The 26,154-nt window shown below is 36.3% G+C and overlaps 1 protein-coding gene across 3 annotated transcripts in view; it reads left to right on the top strand.

Annotated features, from left to right (window-relative positions):
- PIGN (phosphatidylinositol glycan anchor biosynthesis class N) overlaps window positions 1-26,154 on the top strand; it is a 70,304-nt gene that overhangs the window by 1,018 nt on the left and 43,132 nt on the right. For 2 of the 3 annotated variants that reach the window (XM_081951377.1, XM_081951378.1), the window contains exons 2-14: window positions 6,243-6,511; window positions 7,744-7,865; window positions 8,750-8,848; window positions 9,487-9,593; window positions 10,712-10,836; window positions 12,065-12,195; window positions 14,034-14,150; window positions 15,518-15,558; window positions 17,512-17,571; window positions 19,669-19,761; window positions 21,204-21,259; window positions 22,440-22,518; window positions 23,181-23,360. In XM_081951377.1, the coding sequence (XP_081807503.1) occupies window positions 6,285-6,511; window positions 7,744-7,865; window positions 8,750-8,848; window positions 9,487-9,593; window positions 10,712-10,836; window positions 12,065-12,195; window positions 14,034-14,150; window positions 15,518-15,558; window positions 17,512-17,571; window positions 19,669-19,761; window positions 21,204-21,259; window positions 22,440-22,518; window positions 23,181-23,360 (1,437 nt within the window). In that variant the 5' untranslated portion in view covers window positions 6,243-6,284. Of the gene's footprint in view, window positions 1-1,752; window positions 1,818-6,242; window positions 6,512-7,743; window positions 7,866-8,749; window positions 8,849-9,486; window positions 9,594-10,711; window positions 10,837-12,064; window positions 12,196-14,033; window positions 14,151-15,517; window positions 15,559-17,511; window positions 17,572-19,668; window positions 19,762-21,203; window positions 21,260-22,439; window positions 22,519-23,180; window positions 23,361-26,154 lie in introns of those variants that run through there. The other variant, XM_081951379.1, reaches the window with a different exon arrangement.

The raw sequence follows: 26,154 nt of genomic DNA, 5'->3' as shown, positions 1-26,154 counted from the left end.
TACTATGGATGGATTGCACAGCCAAAGCCAAAGTAGGATTAAGATATGATGAGACTGTTGTCACTGTGGTTTATGTTTATTGTTTTTATAAATAGACCTCATTGTGGTTTATTCAGCAAACTTTTGTTAACCAAAAGAGGGCTGAAATTTGTGTGAATGCAGCCTTTTTTCATGAGAATTCCATTGGTAGATCCCTGGATGCTAATAAAAAAATTAAAGCACATTCTTCAAAAATGTGTTTTGTTTGAGCTAAAGGAAGTTATATGAGCTCAACCACTGCTGTTTTTACCATGGTTCAGATTATGCATGCTGTATGAACCTAGTTCATTATGGTTTATTTAAACTATAAGCAAATTATTACTTATAGAATAGTTTAGCAAAGCATAGTTTGGCATAGAACATCAAAAAAGAGCTGTCCTGGACTGCAAAACCTTTGGACAAGATTTGGCTTTTAGATGTGAAATTTACATGTTTTGTCCCTCAGCATCTCTGGCCCCAGTTTGAAGTTTATTGAAATATACAGACATAAACTAAAATTATTAGTGATGGTATAAAATTTTGCTATCATTTCTTTTCTGATGTGGTCATCCCATTACCATATCAGAACAATCTGACTAGACTTATGTTTGTTTAACAACATTTCAGAGTTATCACAGCCTAGGAAAGAGTATTTTATGGCCTGTATTTCTGCAACACAGAGGGAAGCTGAACTCCCTTTTCAGGCACTCTTTCAGGGAAACTTTGGAGACAAGAGGAAGCCAAAATCTGAGCAGAGAGGCAGCTTGGTAAAAAGTGAAGGGCCCTTGGTAGCCCAACAGGTCATGGACAGGGAAACTCAAAGTAAAGGTCCCAGAAATTGTGCAACTCCTAATGTAAGACTGCCCTTGTAAGTGCAACATTGTGTGGCATACAACAAAACATGTAGTGCCTTGGCTTTAAAAAGTTTAATTGTCACAAGTGCATAATTGTCACTATTATGGGTTGAAAATCTAATTATTGCATTTGGGCTTTATTATTGTGTTTGGGTTTTCCCAAATTATTATGTTTTGGTTTTCTTCCAAAAAATGCCCATTTTCAAAAAGAAAGAGTTAAACTTTTTGTTCTCAATCTGGAGAGAATCTAGAAGCCACAAAAGAGATGCTGCAAAGCTGATTCCTGTTTCCTGTTTGAGAATAATGTGAATACCCTGCTACTGCTTCCACATCAAAGGTCTTCTAATTATTTGGGGAGCACTGGAACAGGCAGCTGAAATGGTAGGGTAGATATCATGGGGATTAAATTATCTAAATTTGTTCACTATTCCTAGCAGACATTAACTGACCATTGAGGAGTAGAAATGTTTCTCATCTCTAAATTGTAGTATTTCATGCAATTTATAAAATAGAGTGCCATTATTTACCTATGTTCTGTAACTACATTTAAAGGGGGGAAAAGGCAGTCCTGTCCTCTAGTCGTCTTCAGCGCAAAGAGCAGAGATCTTTCCTTATACAGTATAAAGAAAATTTAAAAATGTTGAATGGAGTTCCTTGACAATATTATTGTTACAAGGAGGTGGAACAGCTGAATTACAAGAGAAAAGAGGTGCTGTAGGATAACTATGGAACAGATGTTCATGTGCAAGTTTCAAGTCAATATAAAGCTAAAGAACAAAATCAATCAGCACACAATGTTATCTTGAGCATATTACTACCATTATCAGGAAACACATCAGAAATTGCTTTTAAGCCCTGACTGTCATTTATAGAGAACCAATGGAACTATGCAATGAAATCAAAGACATCGGTAAGGATGCATGAAAAGGGAAGAGTCAGGTTGAGGTAAGCCCATCCTGGAATAATCTACTTAAATTGTTGCTAGTAGTCAACACTAAATTTATGTCACATAAGCAATTATTTTGTAGTTCCAAGCTGCAACAGTTAATGGATTCTTGTGTGTGTGTGTGTGTGTGTGTGTGTGTGTGTGTGTGTGTGTGTACATACATACGTACGTACGTACGTACATAATATTCTTTTATTTTAGTTGAACTTTAAATATTGTCTTTGCTCAATTCAATACAATATTACTTCTAAAATGTGAACTGTGCTACTGCACATAAAGGTGAGTTTATCTGAATTCCTGTTCTGAGTGGTAATTAGACAAAGCCAAATAACTTTATGTTAGACACCAGCCTCCCTTATCTAGTCATCCTCCAAATTCTATTCCTTTAATATCAGTCCCCGTGAGATAATAGCTAGGTCCATTGGAATGGTAGGTTGTATATATATGTATATGGAGGACATTCCTGCTTTGGAATGTCTGCAATAGGATTCAAGTCTTCTAAAATTAATGATGTGGTCTAAACCATATTTTTAGTCATTGGCTTTTAAAAATATTGCAGATCTTGCCAAATAGGATACCCTATTTCCTCAGAGTTACCTAAACTGATATCTGGAGAATATAACAAGACGTTCAGAAGAGTAGATTGTAAAAGATAGCATTGGGGCTTAATTACTTACAAACTTGTAATAAATCATATATGTTTCTTAAAGATTTTGCATGGGAATTGCTGATACAGAGACATAGCTTGATAAATCAAATTATATTAATGGAATATTTAACTCTCAAGGAGCTTTTTACCTTGGGTTTACAGATAATTGGTTAACTGTATTTATAATTTAAAGCAGATGACATGTATTATTGCAATGTAACATAATCAATGAAAATCTTGACTGGAAGCTCTTTTGAGGGATTATATTAGTTACCTAGACACATACTGTATAAATGAATAGTCATTCAAAAATTATCTTATCCAATACATTATGACAGTTCCCATATGTCATGCAAACATATTCAAATTGATTTAGGGTGTGAGCAGAGTGCATGACACTCAATTATTTCTACAATATTTTTTCTAATATTTAAGGTGTCAGATCCAAATTTGTATTTATATATAAATTAGATCATTTCAGCTGAACATGTGGAGCCAAAGAACCTGGTTAACATTCAAGGCAGTTCTTATTATTGAACAATGTAGTAGCATCCATTTCAGCATAAAATTCTGAAGTGATATTTCTGCTTGGCTTGTGCTTGTTTATAAATTAATTGTTTCCTATCTGGGTTGAATAATCTCCGATATTTTTTTAAACCTGCCACTTAGAAAAATAGCATCTCTTCACACTTTTTAACAATATGCATACTATGGTATTTGAAAATGTATTTCCAATTGATTCTTTTAAATTATATATAGCAGGCTTGTAATGCTCATTGGAGCATAGGCTTTTTTTGAAAAACGCAACTAAAATATTTTTTGGGACTTGTGTGAATGCTTTAAATACTGTATCTCCTTTCCTTGGTTTACTCTGTTCATCTGACAAATGCTTTGTAGATGTTTCTTTCTTGTTGAAAACATAAATAGAAATGGATAGTGAATGGTGACATATTTGATAAAGATTAATATTTTGGCCTTTAAAAAAACAAACAAAAACAAAGCGGTATCAACATCCCAGCTTTGTGAGGCAAACTTTTCAAAAGACAGTGGGCATTAAATGGAGTAGTTTGGGGAAAAATAAGATCTGCATTTTGCTTCATAAACTTTAGATTTTTATTCAGCTTAAAAACAGAGGTGTCCAACAATAGCAACTTTAAGACCTATGGATTTCAACTCCCAGAATTCCTCAGATAGCCATGATTGCTGATGAATTCTGGGAGTTGAAGTCCACAGACCTTAAAGTTGCCAAGGTTGGACCCCCCCCCCCCGACCTAAAGGGACCTGGTTTAGTAGAGGGCGGCAACCAACATTGCTCCCACTAGTTTATTAGCCTGTAGCTTTACTGGGAGAAATAGACAGCTCTTTGTCAAGCAATGATGGAATTGCCAGAGAAGAACTGCCTGATCTGTTTCTTGTTTTTAATTCTTTTGCATTCTCTGGTGCTTTGTTTCGAGCCCAAAAATGTCTTGAATTGGTGGCTTGAGGGAAGTGGGGCAGAATTCAGCTTTGATTCAAAGTGTTGTCAGTTTTTGTAAAGAGCAAGGTCATGTGATGAAGTCCTAAGTACAAAAGTTCCAAATGGCCTTTTGGAGCAGGGGTGTCAAATTCAATTTCATTGAGGACCGCATCAGGGTTGTGTTTGACCTTGGGGGGCTGGGTTGGGCATGGCCAAGGTGGGCCACCTGCAGTCCTCCCAAAGGCTCAACATCACTCGTGTCCGGGACACCTGTGATGGCCAGAGTACTCTGCCAGCAAAAACAGGCTCCCAAGCTCCATTTTTGGCTGCGACGGCCTCCTGCAACTGTCTGCCAGCGAAAATGGAGCTCAGGTGGGCCACCTACAGCCCTCCTGTACTCCATTTTCACTGGCAGAGACACCGTGGGCCTTCGCTGTTTCCACATGGGCCAGATCTAAGCACCTCTCAGGCCTTGAGTTTAACAGCCCTGTTTTGGAGTGATAGTTAATTGAGATCTGGCCTTCATAGTTTATGGATGGATGACTTATTAGATGCTTATTATTTTGATACCTTGAAGAGAGAGGTTTGGGAGTTTTAGTTGGTAGAAAATGTAATTGATGGAGTACATAATATCAGAATTATGTTACTGTGTGCCTATATTTAAAAACATATACTTGTTCTATGAATACAGTGTTATGCCTAATTTAGGCTTGGGTTTTAAATGCATTTTCTTTCACATCATTTTCTAATGGTGTGAAAAGCAATTAAGCAATTAATTAGTCTACTTTTGGTTGGGTACCAACTTCTGTAAAAGAACAAGAAAGGATGGGGGATGGGGAAAATAAATAAATAGAGATTGTACACTGTTGCAAAATTGCTTCAAAGCACAGCACAGCAAAAATAAATGTTTCTGATATGGCTTGTTTCATTATACATACCATCTGTTACTTTTATAGCCTTAGATAATTTAGGGCTTGACTGTTTGATGGATTGCTCATACTAAGGCACTAAGGTGGTTAAGAGAAACCCTCATAAAGAAGTATGTACTTTTAGTAGTCCATCAAATGGTTGTTTAGAAAAAGTACCTTCTGCTTAGTTGTGCCAAATCTGTTTCCTCAGGAGTTTTGTTAGCTCCTATATTTTACGTTTCCAGGAAAGAAGCATTTTTTTCTTCTGATTACTTTGTGTTTCATTAGTTTTGTAATGTTTATGTTTTATTTTAGAAGGTAATTGCTTGTGGTTGCCTGATATTATTGTTTAATTTAATAACTAAATAAGGTAATTAAGCTTAAGTTTTTAAATTAATTAGCTGCTCCAATGCTTAATTCAGTGTTTTGTAAAGTGTGGATCTCTCAGCAGTCTGAAAAATCAAAACTGGTTACCAGACTATGTTGAAAAATAACAGTGTTTTTATTTATTTTATTTATTAAATATGTTTGCCACCCAGCTGGCTACAAGGCAACTTTAAAATCCTATCAAACAAATGTGAGAAATGGTAGTGGCAGCCAATCTGTCAATTTTAATTTTTAATACATTTTAAATATTGATAAATGTAATCCATGAACAAAAATTATTTGGGGGGGTCCTCCATAATTTTTAAACATGAGAAGAGATCCTGAGAAAAATAAGTTTAAGAAACACTGGTTTAATAATGTAGGTGATTCTGTATATATGTTGGCATTAAGGCTATGTAAATCTTTTAAAGGAAGTTCTTGACAATACAAAGAAACACATTAAAAAACCTCTTTTTGAATGGTTAAAGCAAAGATTTGCAAATTTTGTATGCTTTCTGTCACCTGTCATATAGGTAGTTCTCAAATTATGGGCACAATTGAACCCCAGATTTCTGTTGCTGAATGAGACAGTTTTTAAGTGAATTTTGCCCCATTTTATGACCTTTTTGCTCATGTTAGTAAGGGAATCACTGCAGTTAAGTTAGAAACACAGCTCTTAAACGAATCTTGCTTGTCAGAAGGTGCAAACAATACTGTAATCCCATGATCCTGCAGCCATCATAAGTATGAGTCAGTTGCCAAGTGTCTGAATTTTGATCACTTAACCATGGGGATGCTTGTCATAGTCGTAAGTGTGAAAAACAGTCATGAGTCTTTTTTTTCAGTGCTGGTGGAACTTCGAACAGTCAACCAAATTAACTGTTGTAAGTCAATTGCACAACCTTTTTTTCATGAAGAAGCAGCCTCGGCCTCCTCTATGCCTCAATATTGTTAGCTGTTTGTGGATCAACAACATTTGTGAGCTTAGGATACAATGATTTCCTGCTTCACTGACCTTTAATTACTTTTGATTGTTTTTTTTTAGTGTTGGATTCCTTGTTTGCATCCTTGCTGACAACGTATCGCCATGAATATGCAATTTTTTATAGTTGCCGGAATTCTGGTACATTGCGTGTTCCTGATCTCTATCTTTGACATTTATTTCACCTCTCCTCTGGTCCATGGAATGACTCCTCATCAAATTCTGCTGCCGCCACCTGCACAACGCTTAGTACTGTTCGTGGCGGATGGTCTACGTGCAGATTCACTATATACGTTGGATGACAGTGGCAATTCTAATGCACCTTTCTTTAGGTAACTTCCTTCCAATATTTGTTATAAGTATTGGTTGCTGAGGGAAAGAAGTTGTTATTCAAGTCTAGGTATTGAAATTATGTAATTTGATTCTTATTTTTAAGGGAAAATCCCCAAGTACTTAACTATGACATTATGAGCAATTACATAATTACTGTCTTTCCAGTCCAGCCTTGGGTTTGCATATTTTCCCAACTCCTTCTCCAATATGTCATGAATGTGTATGTCACTCAGTTTGTGTTGGACAACTGAACAATGGATTACCTTGCTTAACACATCAGGTTTTCTATGTCTGACTTTCTTCAGCATAGTTTAAAGCAGGGATAGGCAACCGATGTGTTCTAGATATTTGGGGCTACAGATTCAATGAATCAATGCAGCAGGCTGAAGTTGACAGCAATTGAACTCCAATACATCTGGAGGACACTAATCTTTCGTAAAAAAAAAATAGTGCATGATTTGGACCTGAATGTTGGGTAACCACTGATTGTACTAAAAGTTTGTGGGATTCTGTGTACCAGCCTCATCTGAAAATGAGAATTACTTTGAACTTGTTTCCCTTTTTGGTCTCTGAACACAAAAAACTGGAGGCTAGAATGACTGCAATATAGAACTGTTTCAGCCACATAAGTTCTTTCCACTTTTTAAACCATTTCTTTTTCATGGGTTCATAGTATTGAAGATACAATCAGGGTTAGGGGTCATAAATAGAATTAAAAAAACAACAACACCAAAATCCCTACAAGTGGCTGCTAATAAGCTAATGAAGAAGTATATAATAAGATTACTATCAAATATTTTTGTTTTTCATTTGCTGAATCTGTTTCAGCATTTTATACTTGTTTTACTCATTACTGGTATTAGAACAGTCTTTCTGAAACTTGGCAGCTTTAATATGTGTGGATTTCAACTCCCAGAATTCTCTAGCCAGCATGGCTGACTAAAGAATTTTGGGAGTTGAAGTCCATACATTTTAAAGTTGCCAAGTTTCAGAAAGACTGTACTATAGATTAAGCTGTGCATGTCATGCAAAAGTGCTTTAAATTTAACATTATGCTTGAATTGAATTACTAGCTTACTTGTCTAATGCTTAGATATGGGCATTCTTGTTTTTACGAGCGGAGTCCATGATATTGTTCCCTGTTTTTCATGGCAGCCTAAAGATTCAGTACTTGAAATGTAAGTGACCTATGCCATCAGCTTTTTAATTTAGAATCAATCTTTCTTTCCAGGAATATCATAGCTTCACAAGGCAGTTGGGGAGTATCTCACACTCGTGTTCCAACAGAATCTAGACCTGGGCATGTTGCTCTAATAGCTGGATTTTATGAAGATGTCAGTGCTGTTGCTAGAGGTATGGAACATCCAATTTATTTCAATAAAAAAGCACTTTCTGTGTCTTTTGCGGCTCCTTTTGCTATATAATGAACATGGGAACTGCTGTGTGTAAATTAGATTGTCGATTTGTGGCAATTTTCTCTGTATCCTATCCTACTTTATTATTCTGGAAGACCTCTGATATAAATGGAAAATGAGATGGTGGTGTTAAACTGTAGTTTGGTTAGTTATGCTTTATTGAATGACTGCAATCATACCTGGTAAGCTCACATTTCATCATAAACCATAATGTGGTTTATTTCATTTTATTTTAGTATATTAAAGAATTCAGTCTATGTCTTTGAAATCCACCCATTTAATCTTTTGTAAATGGGAGCTACTACTTTATAGAATTATGGCAGCATGTCAGCTTTCCATTATGAGGACATAACTTAAATGCAATCAGGTGTTAGAGTTTGAGACTAGTTACTTTTATTACTGTGTCTAAATGATATTTGCAGCACAATTCTGTGTATGATTATCATTAGTTTTAGTGGGGTATGTTCTCAAATAAATCTGAACAGAACTGAAGTCCTAATTTCATTCTCATTTTCTCTCTCTCCTTCTCTCCTTCCCTCTCCCTTTCTCCCCCTCCCTCCCTCTATATGTATGAATTGATATATTCATTCATATTATAAGAAACTAAAAATTAATCCTTCTTTATATATATTGCTGATTGTACAGCATGTTATATTACAGTATATGATAACGTATTTTTGAAACAATGTCTTGTTGCGTTCTGGATTCACTTTCTCCAAATGAACATAATGCCTTTATAGCTTTTAACAACTGGCACCAAATCTTACTTTTCTATCTTAAAGAAAAACAAATAACTTCAGCAAAGCATCTTTTGATTCACAGGATGGAAAGAAAATCCAGTGGAATTTGATTCTATTTTCAACGAAAGTAAATATACTTGGAGCTGGGGAAGTCCAGATATTCTACCTATGTTTGCTAAAGGTGAGTTTATCTTAGTGTTAATGATTCTTTGTTTATAAAATATTAAAATATAATTAATTGCAATAACCAGAAGTCTTTTGAATGTTCATTTCCCAGAAAAACCCTATATAGGACATACAAAGTCCGATGGTCATCCTTGTTTGATGACAACATGCACCTCTGCATTAAATGTTCTGCTGAAACACTATAATTGTAGATACTATTTGGGGATTTTCAGTGAATTTGTCTTCTGACTATTTTAATCCATGCATGTTTTTAAAATACTGCCTAGATCGTTGGCAGATTAATTTTCCTCAAAAAGTAAAAAATAAAAATATATTCAGTACTGTGCAAGTGTCTTGAGCTGCCATAATTACATAATATCATGCTTTGTTTGATAAGAAGTTTGATATAAGTCCAAGACTCCTGTTACTAGCATCCCATCATTTTGGTAGTTGTTTACATATCAAATAGAAGGAAATATCATTTTTAGTGAAATTATCCATGTAAAGTGTGTGAGCAGCTTTGAGCTGGTGTGAAATAACTCTAGGTACTTTAAAGTACATTTAAGTGAAGCTAAAATATGTTTTGAGTTGACTTAGGCAAACTGAGTTAAACATATAGTTATCCTTTTCATCAGCTGGAATGTTTGGTTGCAGGTGCTACTGGTGATCACGTTTACACCAATTGCTATAAAGCTGAAAGAGAGGACTTTGCAGCTGAAGATGCCACTCTACTGGACACTTGGGTTTTTGACCAGGTTAAGGTGAATAAAAATCTTCATTTTGCATCCCTCTTATGTGACTGGCAGATTATAGCTGACAAATTTGTGCTATCTCCTTTATTCCTTGTTGTTTCTGTTTTTTTTTAAAAACAGTGTGGTACATTTTAAATAAAGTGGGTTTTTAGGTAGTGTTCAGTATTTAGGACAATTTTAGGTTGGGTTTTCTTGTCCTTTGTTTGTAGTACATGTCCATATTTCCATCTGAAGAAAGAATGAGATATTTCTGTGGCAGAATGCAAAGAGAACTGATGTCTTAAATTATGAATATTCTTACTTTCTGCAACCTAAGTACTCCTTCGGTATTTTTACTTCAGATTTCTTTTTGTTATACTGTAAAAGACAGTGGGAAAAGAATCTGAGGGTTTGTAGAAAATAATATAAGGTCCATATCCTATAGAGCAGTGATGGCGAACCTATGGCACGCGTGCCACAAGTGGCACGCGGAGCCATTTGTCAGGGCACGCGAGGCACTACCCTGTCAGCTGAGTTCACCTTTTTAAAAGCTATTTTTTGCCTTCCCCAGGCTCCAGACGCTTTATAGGAGCCTGGGGAGGGCGAAAAGAGCCCCCCCCGCCCCCCCAGAGGCTTCAAGGACCGTCCGGAGGCTTCCCTGAAGCCTTCGGAACGCTTAAAACCACCCTCCGAGCAAACCGGAAGTGACTTCCGGGTTGCTCGGAGGGTGGTTTTAAGCGTTCTGAAGGCTTCAGGGAAGCCTCCGGATGGTCCCTGAAGCCTCCGGAGGGCCTCCAGGGGGGGCGGGGGAGGCTCTTTTCACCCTCCCCAGGCTCCTATAAAGCCTCTGGACCCTGGGGAGGGCGAAAAAAGCATGTAAAAATGGGGGGGTCGCGTGTGCGTGCATGCGCACTGGGGGGGTCGCGCATTGCATTATGGGTGCAGCATGCCCGCACACGACCCCCCTGCGCTCCCCCCACTTGTGGCACGGGAGCCAAAAAAGGTTCGCCATCGCTGCTATAGAGGAATTTATCTAAATGTCTTCCTTCCAGGTTCTTCTGCGTGATAATTGCTGATACAAAAGTTCTAACTTTCTGGTTAGAACCGTTTCTGGTGTTCAGAGTAATTTACTTCGTTTTCTGATCTAGGATTTCTTCAACTTGGCTAAAAACAATGAAACATTGTTTTCTAAACTTCATGAACAAAAAATCATTTTCTTCCTGCACTTATTAGGATTAGATACAAATGGTCACGCTCATCGGCCTCATTCAAGGTAAAAATGTATTATTTATATATTTTAAATATAGTATAAGTACAACCAAAGCTATACAATTTTAAATATCTTTAACTTATAGCACCAATTATTCAGTGGATTCAATACTTGATGTTACTTCCAACTGATGATCAAATTGTTTATAGATATAGGTTACAGTATATAAATGATTATGAATGATGCGGATCCTTTATTGAAAGTGCTGTGTTTATAAACATGTATGAGTAGTCTTTATATGTCTCTTTGATGTTCGGCTCCCCCCTTTTATTGTTTTTCTTTTTCCTATTCTGTTTAATTAATTAAAGGCATTTGTGCAGAGTACATTTGATATAAGTGAGAGAATTAACAATGTGCCTAAATCCTCCACTGAAATTAATAGAATTAAAAGGACACAATTATATTTGAACAATTTCTTTTGTGTGATTAAATTTTCAGTTTTATTTCAACTAGGTTGATTTCTTTACAGTGATGATATCTATACGAAGTGAGAGATAAATTTATGACTCTGGAAAAAACGGGTTAATTCATTTATGTAAAAGCTGTAGTTTAGACAGTTTGCTAACACTTTCCAAAGTTTGTAGGAAAGCATTAAGTTTTTTAATAATTCTCAAATTAAGAAACTTCATGCATTAGAAAGTGAGAGGTTTCAAATATCTTGTGAAGCACATGAAAGAGAATGGAACAAAAATTGCTATTGAGGACAAGATCAGTTTCATGAGCATGGCTCCCTCTGCAATAATAATAAATGTTGTTTATTTGGTTGATGGAAGACGGGGGCATTCTATATAATAAGTGTTAATGTCTTCTACTAAAATTAAATAATAATGTAATAGTAGCAAATGAAGGAAAAGAAAATTGTTTGAACTGGACTATATAGACAGCTAGAATGTTTTCTTGCAGAATGACAATATAGGTTAACACCATTACATTCTGAATGTGCAGGTGAAAAAATGGCAGCTTGTAATAAAAAAAATATTTCAAACACTTTCATCTAAATAAACTCTTGCATTTTTACTGTTTTGATCATTTTTTATACAATATCATGTTTGAAAATTAAATGCTTGAAGTGCTTTATATCCAGTTTTGTAATGCGAAGAAAGGAATATTGTACAAAATTAACTAAGTAGAGGATATTTTAATGCGTTTAATACTGTAGTTGGTGCTATTTTTAAATCTTGTGCAAATGTATTTCTAGATTCATTGTTACAATATTTTGCTTTTTCTGTAGGGAGTATAAGAACAATATCAGGAAAGTTGATGAAGGTGTACAAGAAATTGTTTCATTGGTTGAGGACTTCTATGGAAATGATGGCAGCACAGCCTTTATCTTAACTTCTGACCATGGAATGACAGACTGGGGTGAGATTATGTTTCAGAACACTATAAAGGTTCAGCTCAGAAGATCTTTGTCCATTGTGGTATTCCATGTTTTGCTTTCTTTATTCATCACACAAGCCAGTATTTTCTTTCCATAGGGTTAATTATATTTTGGAATTAAGTTTTTTTTAGAAATGGATGTTTATGTTTATATTCACAGCACTGTATAATTTAGAAGCTGCACAAACAAATATTACAGATGCAGAGCAATATAGGTAGTCCTCGACTTATGACCACAACCAAGTCCAAAATTTCTATTGTTAAGCAAGACAGTTACTGCAAAGATCGTATGCAAAATGGTCAGAAGTCCCTTTTTTCATTGCTGTTGTAACTCCATATGGTCACTAAATGAACGGCTATTAAGTCGAGGACCACCTGTGCAAATATAGGCTAGCATGCTTACATTCTCAGTTGTATCAGTCTTATCTTAGAAGCAGCCTAATATTGCAGATATATCTGAAGCAATCCTTTCACAACTGTTCCATCCATTGTTAAACATTGATAAAAATTATTAAAGGAGTCTTTAGAGTATCTTAGGGTTTACAATGGACAAAGCATAATCAAAACATTATTTGCAGATTCATGTCTCTTAGTCTAATTTCTAGCAATTAGTTCAGATATACAGCAAAAGTCGATCAGCTGATCAGTTGGGTATTCTGAAGCTTGTTGTGGGGAGTGAAAGAGAGGAACAAAAAGGTATAAGGAAAAAAAGTCAGTGTCAGGGAAAAGGGGGAAGTTACTTTATTCTTAAATAGTCACATCCTCCCCGAATCATGGACATATTGTGAGGCCCCAATAGATTACCTTTGTTAGGAATACAGTCTTTGATCAAAAAAAAGATTTCCTATCACTGTCTTAGACAGATTTCACTAATAACACCGAAGATGTTCTGACTGAGACCGAAAAAGGCTGAATTTCAATTTAGATGTGACTAAGCTACAAATAATAAGTGAAAACAAATTGAGCTGGGACTAGGAACAAAAGAACCAAATCAGAGATTTTAATAGGTAGTTTAAAAGGATAAGAGAAACATCAAGATCATATAGGATGGGTTGACAAATGATGTTGAAGCTAAGGAATGGGAAGAGAAAAATGGCAGAGTCATTTTTAAAAAATGAGAGATCTTGAATTACTGAAAGTAATAAAAAATTGGAGTGACAATTATGCCTGACGGGATTAATAAGCAAACAGTTCGTTATAGAACAATGTTTACTATATAAAGAAATGAAGTGCCTGAGGCATCTGTAGGAATTTGAGCAAACCTTAGTTTTAGGTTGTTGGTTGGTAGTAGTAGATACATAGAAATACTTTATGAATAATTGAAAATCCACATTGGGGCAATCCTTCAGAAGCTCAAGGGCAGTTGTGGGTGAATTGTGAGGCAAAAGGGAGAGTTGCATGAAGACATAATTTGAGTGGTATAGAAGCTGCAGACTACACTCTAGATCAGGAGTGTCAAACTCAAGGCCCGGGGGGCAGCCCATTATCGCGGGCAGAGCTCTTGAGCCACCACAGGTACCCCTGACACAAGTGACATATAGCTGGCCACCTCCATCCTGCTTCCCGAGGTCAAACACAATGCTGATGAGCCCCTCGAGTTTGACACCCTTGCTCTAGATCAGTGTTTCTCAAACTTGGCGACTTTAAGTCCTGTGGACTTCAACTCCCAGATTCTGGGAGTTGAAGTCCACAGGACTTAAAGTCGCCAAGTTTGAGAAACACTGATCTAGATGAACAGAGCAGAGAAATGGTATTCAAAAGCCAGCTTTTTTAAAAAAAATAAAATAAAACAACTTTGATTTTTTTTTCTGTATGTTTAGGGACTCATGGAGCAAGTCATCCATCAGAAACATTAACACCCCTAATTGCTTGGGGAGCAGGAATCAAATATCCTCAGACAGTTACCTCACAGCAATTTGAAGATATATTTTTAAAAGGTAAATGTAATTACTTGTGTAATACCTATAATTACCATTTTTATACATACATTATTAAAAGACAGATTTTAGTGTTTTAAGCTGCTTCTACTGTTACTTAGATAAAATCCTCATTAAATGAATGGGGAATAAAAGTTTACTAGAAACCATTACGTTTATATGAATTCTCTCACTGCTCAGAAACATTTGAGCCACTGTTTCTCATATTCATGCTGCAAATCCTCCTTTGCAGAAAAAAATTTTACTTGAAACTTTTGATTTGTGGGCCTGGTTTTATGAACCAGATGCAGTTTTAAACAAGGCTAGTTTGGTTCCTTGTCATCTTTAATCAAACCTAATTAAATAGATTATTGCATTTAAATTAATTGTAAATTACCAGATTTTTAGATAATGTTAATTGTTCTTCATGATGCCTGAAATCCACAGCATTCTTCTTGCTTGCCCAGGTATCCTGCTTCCCACATTTAATCTTCACTTTGCTCATATTGTTTAACATCATACCCTCTGTGAGTATGAATCATTCTTGTTTCCAAGGCTGATTTTCCTAGATTGGAAATGTGAGGGATAATTAAGCTTGAAATTAACTGCATAGTGTAATAATCCAAGATAAAAATAGGTGTATCCTCCAGCACTTAAAAGGGCACATTAATTGAAATGCTAAGATGGACATAACATTATCCAAGTGTAAGAAATTACTCATAGATGCTATACTCATTAACAGAACCAGCCATCTCAGGTCCAACCAAGTATTCAGGTCATCTTTGCAATGCTGGTAGTGTTTTGGGAACTAATAAAATAAATAAAAAATGAACATAGCAGGCATATAGTTCTAAATAGAATTTTATCTAATATATCTGGGATGGAAAAAATGCTCTTTGCTAGACAGACTATTGGCTGTTTAATGGTAAATTAACTAGTAATCTGGATTTGGGCAATGAGCCACAGAACTATAGCCAGATTGGTTAAAAATGCATGATTTTAGAATGTGTTGAAACTCTCTGCCTTAACTGTTTCTGGAATCAATTCCCAGTTTATAATATTTAGTATATTTATGTGGCTGCCCATCCACCTTGAAGTAGATTACCTGCTAAACCCTAATCAGTGATTTAACGAGATACAGCTGTCCACCCAAGAGAAGGTCTTGGATATTCTGATGTGTAGTTTTTCCTTTGTGATTCTTTAGCTTCAGATTAAAGTGATTTGTGTTCCCTTGAGTAAATTTCTTAATACTATACTCTGCAACTGAAGCACAAATATATTTGAATGTGAAGAAAAAGGTTATCAGAAGAATAAGCTTATAACTGCTAAGTATCAAAAAAGTTATCTTTTCTCCTCATAAATTATCATTCTGTTTTCCTCATTTACAGAATGGAAGCTGGAGATGTGGAGGCGCCAAGATGTGAATCAGGTATCTGGTTGCTTCAAATCCATTGTTTCTTTTAACTTACCTTATTTTAAGATGGTAGAAAGAAACATAATTATGATAATAAGTTATATTAACATGGCAGTTCCCTCTGCCTCCAGTTTTTTTTATGCCTTCCTGCCTGCCTTTCATCTAATCTATGTCGCAGGTTTAATCTCTTTGATAGCTGTTTTATTCATTGTTTTTATCCAAAATTTAAAATGGGTTTACCCGCTGATAGTATAAACATGGCCCCTGCTTTCAGCACAAGAACTGCACTATAGTGGGAATATTATATCTGTAATACCCTTCCTGATTTCTAAAGCTACATTGCTTGCTCATCCTTTGTTACCAATATGGAGACAATTTTGTTTGCAGACCATTTTTTCTCAATGCTCTGTTGACACAGGTTGAATTCTTAAGAATGATGCATAATATAAGTTCCTATCCATTAAACATGGAAACAATTTTTTAATTATTTGAAATATATATATGTTTTCTGAGGTTTTCGCGGGTGTTTATATGTACATCTTTGGTTGTTCGGGTTTTCTCCCGCGTAGAATTGGAAGTATCTTCACGACGTTTCGATGAAGTCTCATTCATCATCTTCAGGCTGGTGCTTCTGGCTTGGTGCTTCCGGCTTGGTGCTTCCGGCTTGGAAGCACCAAGCCGGAAGCACCAAGCCAGAAGCACCAGCCAGAAGATGATGAATGAGACTTCATCGAAACGTCGTGAAGATACTTCCAATTCTACGCGGGAGAAAACCCGAACAACCAAAGATGTACATACATACATACATACATACATACATACATACATACATACATATATATATATATGCTGGTTTTGTTGTATTCGGGTCTTTTCCCGTGTAAGGTTGAGATTGTCTTTGCAACGTTTCGGCAGGATCACACCTGCCATCTTCAAGCTGTGGGCTTAAAAATGGCCACATTTTTAAGTGGCCACAGCTTGAAGATGGCAGGTGTGATCCTGCCGAAACGTTGCAAAGACAATCTCAACCTTACACGGGAAAAGACCCGAATACAACAAAACCAGCATACCTACACCCGTGAAAATCTACGAAAACATATATATATATGGCTAACAAATCTGCCTAATATGTAACACATCCCAGGTTCAAATCCGAGTAAGGGTATGGCTAGCTGATGAGAGCTAAATAGCTTGAAATGGATCCATACTAGACTCCCTTTATTTATTTATCAGCACAAATACAACACAAATATAAAAAGGCAACATTAAAAATAAAAATATGGGTTTCTGCCTGGATGGTTTTCTGTGATGAGCCGAAGGACAGAAAGAAGGAGGAGTGAGCTCCCTCCCATATTTGGGCATACCAGGGGTTGTAACACAAACAAACACACACACACAGACACACACACACAGACACACACACACACATATTTGTGTTGCAACCCCTGGTATGCCCAAATATGGGAGGGAGCTCACTACTCCCCCTTCTTTTCTTCGGCTCATCACAGAAGTCCATCCAGGCAGAAAACCATATTTTTATTTTTAATGTTGCCTTTTTATATTTGTGTTGTATTTGTGCTGATAAATAAATAAAGGGATATATACACATACATACATACATACATGTGTATGTGTGTGTGTATATATATATATACACACACACATACACATGTATGTATGTATGTATGTATGTATGTATGTGTATATGTGTGTGTTGTATTTGTGCTGATAAATAAATAAAGGACAGAAAGGGGGAGTTGTGAGCTCCCTCCCATATTTGGGCATACCAGGGGTTGTAACACACATGCATGCATACATACATACATACAGTACATACATACATACATACATACATACATACATACATACATACATATTGTTTCATGAAAATACATAATAAAAGAGACTTCAGCTTTTAATTATACTTAAGTATACATTTAAAGAGAGACTTTTTTTTAATGCTTGTAGGCTGACATTGCACCACTGATGGCTTCCCTTATTGGAGTTCCTTTTCCTCTGAATTCAGTGGTAAGTTAATGCTATTTTTCTTCTCAGTGGAAAATGACCAGTGTTGAAATTTTTCTATAGAGCAGGTTCATATTTTACATGAAACCATGGTTTTGTTTAATCACTTTATTAAATAAACCCCAAATGGCTGGCTATGTACAGCACAGTAAATCATAACCAACTTTTTATATTTCATAGTGGATTCATAGAACAAGCTAATCCAAAAGCACATATTTCACACTATGATTTAATATTTATTCTCTTATACGCATTTTGCGCAGGCTAAATCTTTAGCAAATCAATTGATGAAAGATTCCAGAACTGTCTTCTGTCTTCATTACGTGGACAGCAGCATTGAACATTAGCTGATGTTATGGCTAATCACAGAAGCAACTTCCATGGTGCTTTTGTTATTAACCATTCTTAGTTCAGTGAATGATGAAAAATAGAGACTGTATCCTTTTGGAGTGATTGCTATACAATAAACACCTGCTCATTATGTCTGTCATGGTCCCTCATAGACAGATTGGTGAACATTATTGTATCTTTCTCACCTAGGTAATTTCTCTCTCCCATAAAATCTTCCTTAATTAAACTTATATCAAAATAAATAGATAAGTGCAAAGATTAACTTCGAAATATACAAAGTGCCATCGCTGAACAATGATATAGAGAAACTGTCTCTAGCTCTTCATACATTCCAAATGCTTATCCAAAAGTATGTTTTTTGAATGGCAATATATGTGTTAATGTGGAATCTGCATAGTGATGCTTTCATTTTTTAAATGTTAAATTATTTTTCTATGAGACTAGGCAATTTAGACATGTTTAACTATTTTTTTCTCCTGTAGAAGTTAATGTTAATCACAAATATTTTAGAAGAAAGTGAGAGAGACCTCTGCAGTCAATTTTTACCTCCTTCCATTGAATAAGAGGGATTGTCCTCTATTTGGGGGGGAAGCTCTGTGGGATTACAGCTTTTGCTGCTCATAATAAATAACCCTGCCAATTTTAAGTCTCATCCAGTCTTACTCATCCAGTTTCATCTATGTTGCCATATCTTTGGATCTTTTACTTATTGGTTAACTTGAATACTGTTTCTGGGAGCAAGGAATTGAGAAGAAATATTCTGTGAGGAAAGTGCTGAACCAGGGCTAGGAAGAGCCAAGTTCAAGTCTTCTCTTGGCCATAGAAACTCACTGAGTGATTTTGGCCAGCCATTATTTCTGTAATCTACATCATGGGCTTGTTGTTTTAGGGGGAAGAGAAGACTTTAAAGAAACGGGTATAAATTTAACAGATAAATAAAAAATCAGCCATACTTTTTGGAGAAATTATACATTTGAAAAGTTGTTTTATATTACCTTGGGGGAAGAAACCTTAGTCATTCTCATGCTTTAATCTATGTGTGCTTGGAAAAATGTATCTTATTGGGGGCTCAGATAATTATTGCTTCATGTGTGTGTGTGTGAGAGAGACGGAGATTAATAATTTGATCATTTGATAATTGAAACACTTCTTCAAATCACAGTCACCCTCTTTATGACTTCATAGCAGCTGTCTGTCATGAAATTATAGTGCCACATGAAGTGAACTGAAATTTCTAATGTTCCAGCTTATGGAAAGGAGAAATTGTGTCTTCAATCTTTAATAAGCAAAACACTTGCCTAATAATTGTCACATCTATCAACCAACCTTTATAAGGAGCAGTCAGGTTAAAATATTGTCACTCAGTTAACAACCTCTGAAAGAAGAGAGCATCATTTGTAAACCACGATGGTTCTGTCTGATGTGCAAGAGGACCATCTATTCTCTCTCTCACAATGGGCTAGCTAAACCCATTTATTTTTTGGAAGTTATCTAAAGGGGTCAGTTTTACATAACATTCTGTGGACAGTTTTCTCCAATGTGCACGGAGGCTCCTGTTTCAAAGCTGGTATTTGCTCTACTGTTAGTAGAAGGTTTGTACTGATTCATTGTGAATAATATGATTCTCTAATTCTGAAGATACTGTTTTACTTTATGTACTGTAAGAGGTCCTAGATCTTAGTAAAAATTCTTGCTTTTCTAGCCCTGGATTATGCTGCTAAATATTAATTCTATTTTTTTGCCCTCCAGGGTGTTTTACCTCTTGAATACTTGAATAATACTGCTCATTTTAAGGCAGAGAGCATGCTTACCAACGCTGTCCAGATTCTTGAACAATTTAAGGTCTGTAAGCTATTGCTGAAAGATGTAAACTGCACATTCATATGGATATTTCCAGTAGAAACATCAGATTGTCATAGCAGAATTAGAAACAACATAGCTAGTTATAGAGTACACCATACTTATAATTTACTGTGATGGTAGGATTATTGCTAAATCAAAAACAGTAGTATTATGGAAAAGCTAGCTTAAATCCTTAAAACTTTTTTTTTAACTGGGATAGCCAATATTTTTCATCATATTAAAAAATCTAAATGTTTCATGGAACTTGTTTATTAAAACATAGAATTTACTGTAATTTCTATGGGTTGAACTTGCATAACTGATGTGAATTGATGTCATCGAAAGCAGTGCATTCTAATCAAGGGGGAGAATTGTTCCTATAATTCAATTCTGATGTTATTAGGACTGGCATATATCCTATTCCAACCACTAGAAGATGATTTAGAGTTGAAGTTTAAATTTCCGTTGTCACTATTTATTGCTTCCTGATACACAAAATAGAGGTTAGGTCTTTAAGCTGCTTGACAGCAGGATACTTCAAGGACAATAGGCTCCTCCAGTGTGAAGATCTAGTAATTAATATTATTATGGCAGCCTTGCCTGAAATCAGGAAATAAATCCTAAGTGAATTTTGGAAATCATTCGCTAAGAGGGTTGCCTATCTCCCTCTTAATTGCCTTTTATTCACATTCAAAGACTTTAATTTTGAGAAGAGTTTTGGGTAATAAATTGTTCTGTGCTTTTACTACTGCTAACCTCAATCTTTAAGATATATATTACTAATTTATTAATTATTTTCACACATAAATGCCATTGATATTTATCTTAGTTACGATTAATAGTCACTTCTAGTCCTTTAAGAGAGAAAGCATATCTCTCCTATTTTTAAAAACACTTGTAATTTCCAATTTCAGGTATTGATTGATGTGTCTGCAACTTTTATTACATTGGCCTATTAGGATAAATCAGGTAGTTTCCAGGAAGTTTGGGAGAAGTTATTTAATTCTGGGTGTATATCTGTTTCGTTCTTTTATGTTATTCTTTATTTTTTTCCATTTTTTTAGCATGTAAAGCACCTGGAATTATGAGACTTTGGTTTAGATCTAGAAAATTATCATTAAGTTATAAATTCCTAAAAGTGATGCTGAATTTAATGCTTACATAAGGTTCATAATCCTCTTTTCTTGCTATTTTATTTAATAGCATGTATTTATTTATTAATTATTTCTTCAATGTGTAGTCCTAAGCCAAAATAATATAATACATATCATTGCAGCCTCAAATCCGACAATATGTTGGGGAGAAAAATTGATTTATAATCAAACAATGGAAGAGATCTACTGGGAGGAACAAAATGAAAACCATACTGTTTGTTTCAGTCATTCATTTTATACAAAATTACTTTATTAATAGTGTTGGTTATTTTTTTCTTGTGTGTTCAGGTTAAGATGGTTCAGAAGAAGAAAACTACATTATCATTCTTGTTTTCGCCATTCAAGTAAGTACATGTTCCATTCTTAGAATATATCTTTTTAAGCCAGACATAAAGAAATGAAAGGGAATGAAATTTTCTGAATATTATACTGAAACTAAGTTAGTCAGAAAAAATGAAAGTTGGACAAGATTAGTATTTGGGGGATCAAAAAAATAATTTAAAATCAGAGCCTGAGCTGAATTTCTTTCTACACATAATTGAAAGGGAAAGTGAAGCGATGATGCAATTTAAATGTGAGATATAATATAATATTATAATATTGTGACCTGAAACCGCATGGTGCAATGTGGCTTAATCCTAAAAAAATAAAAATAGCAAGCAATAGCAAGAAATCTAAGATTCCTGCTGTCAAATTCATTGTATTAGTAAATTGTTGGCAATTATGGGCATGAAAATGACCCCTGTAGAAATAGTGCATTTAAAAATAATGATGGCAAACATTAATCAGATGAAATTTCTTAAGCTTATCATAATGATATATTTTTATTGCAGATTTGAGTTCTGGACTATCAAGATTTTTTTTCTAATGGAAGACAATTATATAATAGCAATAGTTTTGTCAGTTATGCTCCTCATAGGAATACATTGCATCTTATAAGGGACAATTTACAAAGCATTGTACATTGAACACTGTTGTTTTATCTTATAATTAATTATCCTCCCATTGTAACTTATATTTTGGAAACTAAGCAGCTTCTGTTCATCAGAGTTGTTAATCCTATTTTAAAGTCTATGACCATTGCATATAAATTCAGTGAGCTGAAAAATCTAGTTAGCATTAGTCATAATGATCCAGATTAATCATATTCTTAATTTTAATATGCAATTATTAAGACATTCAGCTGTATAAAATAATATGTTGTATAATGTTCTGTTTTATATACTTTGCTTTTGTAAAATTTGATTCTTTTGAATAGAGCCTTTGGGCTCCTTAATTTCTCCAGAAACTTTTGTTTGCACTACATCCAATCTCTTTGCTAAAATTACTTCAAAGATATTTTAATTTTTGATTAAAAGTAATTATTGATAAATATGTATTTAGTAGAAATGGATTTATCAGTAATAATACTGTGAACTGGTTTAATTTATTGCTTTTAAAAGAATCTTTAAAGTTGTACTTTTTATTCCATCTTTCCCAAATCAGTAATAAAAGTGATATATTAAAATATTCTGTCTTGCACAGATCTCTCCCTGAATCAGAACAAATTGATATTCTGAGAAAAACAAGGATATCTATTCAACATGAGAAATATGAGGAAGCTGTAAGTAACTCCATGAGCCTATTTCCTTTGGTTTTATGTTTGTTAATTTTAAAATATATTTGTTATATTTATAACTTAATGTTATAAATGTTACTGTTTTTCTTTTTGGCCCATTATCTAATGGTGTAATGATACTTTTCTAATATGTGAGCATACATTTAATCTCAAATAGTCTTATAAAAGCATCTGTCTTCCATTCAGAAAAGCTTTGCCCCTATTGTAATTCTGCATTAAGAGCAATAGAATTTAGAATAGAATAGAGCTGTAAGGGACCTTGGAGGTCTTCTAATCCAGCGCCCTGCTCAAGCGGGAGAACCTATACCATTTCAGAGTGACTGTCCAGTCTCTTCTTAAAAATCTATACTCTGAATTTGTCATATTGGGTTTTCTTTAACATTTATAAGAATTCCTCTTGACAACTTGTTAAAGGCAGTCTTTATTTAGTGACCACAACTGGGACTGACAATTCAGTTATTAAGTGAAATAATTTTCACTTAAATCTTTCTGTATGCAAAAACAAATCAAGGATAATGCAGGTGATAAAACAGTATTAAAGATCCAGCAAAATTATGCTCATGGAGAAGAATTCCTATATACCGATCTGCTGGAGCTAAACCCTCATTAAAATGCTTGTTTGCTGTTTGTTTGTTTTTCTTTTTCAGATATCCCTGTGTAGAAAGCTGATTAATCTTGCTTTAGATGGGCTCTCTTATTACCATACATATGATAGATTTTTCCTTGGCATGAGTATCACCATGGGTTTTGTAGGCTGGACATTTTATGTGATTCTGATTATAATAAAGTCAGATACAAACATGACCAGGGGTATATCAAAAAATAAGGTAAGTTTTTGGTTTGCTATGTATGACAGCTTACTCCATAAGTGAATTTATTTTGTCTACAAAAATTTAGCATTGGAATTTTTGGCCTATGCCTTCATTATAGAAACATTATAAAATGTTTTTAAAAATGGAAATTTTGGAAATGTAAATCTGCTGTGAAAGAAGTTCCTTTTTAAGTTTCTTTAAAATATATTGAGAGTTGGATTACATTTTGTAACCTGTTGAATATTTAGATCAGAAATGGGAAACCCTCCAGAGATTGCTGAATTACAGTTTACAACTATCTTATTATACTGTCCATAGTTCAACATTTGGATGGCTTTAGGGTCCCCATCATTGCTTCACATACAAAACTGTATTTATAAAAATTCCTCTGAAAAATTCATTAATTCAGATGAAGATCACATAAAGCTGATAAAAGTATATGTTTTGCATATGAGTGTCCACATGTGAGCGTATATTTGATTGCTCATTTTTTTTGAGGAATTTATGAATAGATTTCTGTTTGTAGTTTTACTCTTATTTCTGCATGGTGGAAGCAAACAGATTTTGCTATGGAAAAGAACAAATTTTAGTTTTCTGACCTTGCAGGGAAAATAATCTTCGTGAATCTTCTGTTCTCTTGTACGCTGCTTGGAGAATCCAAGCATTGGTTAACTTTGTCCCTTAGCCTAGAGACTGAGTTATGAAATTGTTGGCCACACCTCCTCTGACTGGAAAGGTTCAGTTTTTTAACTCAGTCCAGCCTGAAGAGACGTATAATTTTTCTCTCTAGAATAATAGACAAATTAACCTTTATTGACTGTAAGTATTTTTTCTTTGTAGTGTGATATTTCTTTCCTCTAGGCCAGTGGTCGGCAAGCTGCGGCTCGCGAGCCACATGCGGCTCTTTACACACTTTAATGCGGCTCTTCTGTGTGCCGGGTGCCCGCTCCCCTCCCTCCTCTCGGGCGGCCGCCCCAAAAGTCAGGACTCTGCAGCTAGCTTCTGTAATTGCGCCTATGTTTTCCATGGCATGGAGCAGCGGCGAGGCTCTGCGCGGCCAGCGATGACTCCGGGGGCCATCCGGGAAGATGAGGAACGCGAGGGGGCCCCTGCCCCCCCACTGATGGCCTCCGGAATCATCGCTCGCCGCTGCTCCACGCCGTGGAAAACAGGTGCGCGCGCACAGCTCAGAAAATTACAGCCTCGGAGACTTCGTAACGGCGGGAACCTGTTGTCACTCGCCCGGGCTTTTGCAGAAGCTTCCCTCTGAAGCATTCCGAGGGAGGAAGGGCCAGTTGGGAAAGGGGCTTTGATCCTGCTCCGGGCTGTAAGCTTCCCTCCGAAGTCTTGGGATGTTCTGAGGAGCCCCCCAAGGCAAAACGCCGCTGCCAGGTAGTTAAAAGTACCTCTCTGATTCTGTCAGACTCTGTCAGTCTCTCTCTGATTCCTTCTCTCACTCCCTCTCTCTGTTCCTCTCTCTGTCTGTCTGTCTCACTCACACACACACACACACACTGTGGTCACCTTGTTGAGTGTTCCAATCACATTTGAAACACTCAACAACTGGCCTGCATTTATGGTATTTTGCAGCATTCTGCAGTCATAGGACCTTTGGTGGGCCCGCAGAGCCAACATTGACCCCGTTTCGGCCTCAGTGCCGCAAGTACTTGAGTTTTTACAGACGGGTATGGATAAAGGACTTACTCCCAACACTCTGCGTCACCAGGTTGCTGCTTTATCAACGGTCATTGGCGGCGGACACAGGCGCTCTTTGTCTCACCATTCATGGGTTCGGTCATTTCTCAAAGGGCCTTCGAACCTCAAACCACCAGTCATCATCGCTGTCCCCATGTGGGATCTGGCTGTGGTACTACAGGCTTTTACTGTGGAGCCCTTTGAGCCCCTCTACTCAGTTAGTCTCAGATTGTTGACCCTTAAAACTGCCTTTCTTGTAGCCTTTACTTCAGCTCAGAGAGTGTCGGAGCTGGCAGCCCTGTCGGTCCGCAAGGAACTCTGTATTTTTCACCCAAACAGGGTAGTCCTTCGCTTGGATCCAACATTCCTCCCCAAGGTCAACTCGATCATTCTCCCGGACTTCTGTCCGCAGCCATCGCACCCGAGGGAGAGACAATGCACCATCTTGATGTTCGCAGGGCACTTCACCGTTATGTGAAGCAACTGCTTCATTCAGAAGATTGGAAGCCTTATTTGTTTCCTTTCAGCCACCAACCATGGGACAGAAAGCGTCCTCCAACACCATTGGACGTTGGCTGAAAGCATGCATTGCCCTTGCTTACAAGACTCAATTTAGACCTGTGCCCAGGCACATCACTTCTAATTCCACCAGGAGCGTGGCCACCTCGGCGGCCTGGGCCACTCAAGCCTCGGTTGAGGAGATTTGCAGGGCGGCGACCTGGTCATTGCAGTCGCCCTTTGTCAGACATTATAAATTAGATGTCTTTGCCTCAGCAGAGGCCTCATTTGGGCGGCGGGTCCTTCAGAGGGTTCTAACGGCATCTCAGACCCCTGACCAGATTGGCTCCCGCCCTTGAACTCTATTGCTTTGGCATGTCCCATGCTTGGATTCTCCAAGCAGCGCACAGGAGAACGACCGTTGACTTACCTGAACGGTCCTATGTGTGCTGCGAGGAGAATCCACCCCACCCTCGCTTTGGCTGGTCCAGGGGGATTCGGGATGTGACACCTGTCTTGAATTGTCGGACTATTTCATTTGTTCGGACTACCTCATTTGCATTCTGAACTGATAACAAAATCTACATCTCTTAATTCGGCTGTGTCTTCATACAAA

This window comes from Natrix helvetica (assembly GCF_964273705.1).
Source record: "Natrix helvetica genome assembly, chromosome: 4".
NCBI classification, from domain to species: domain Eukaryota; kingdom Metazoa; phylum Chordata; class Lepidosauria; order Squamata; family Natricidae; genus Natrix; species Natrix helvetica.
This window is presented reverse-complemented; position numbering and strand designations above follow the sequence as displayed.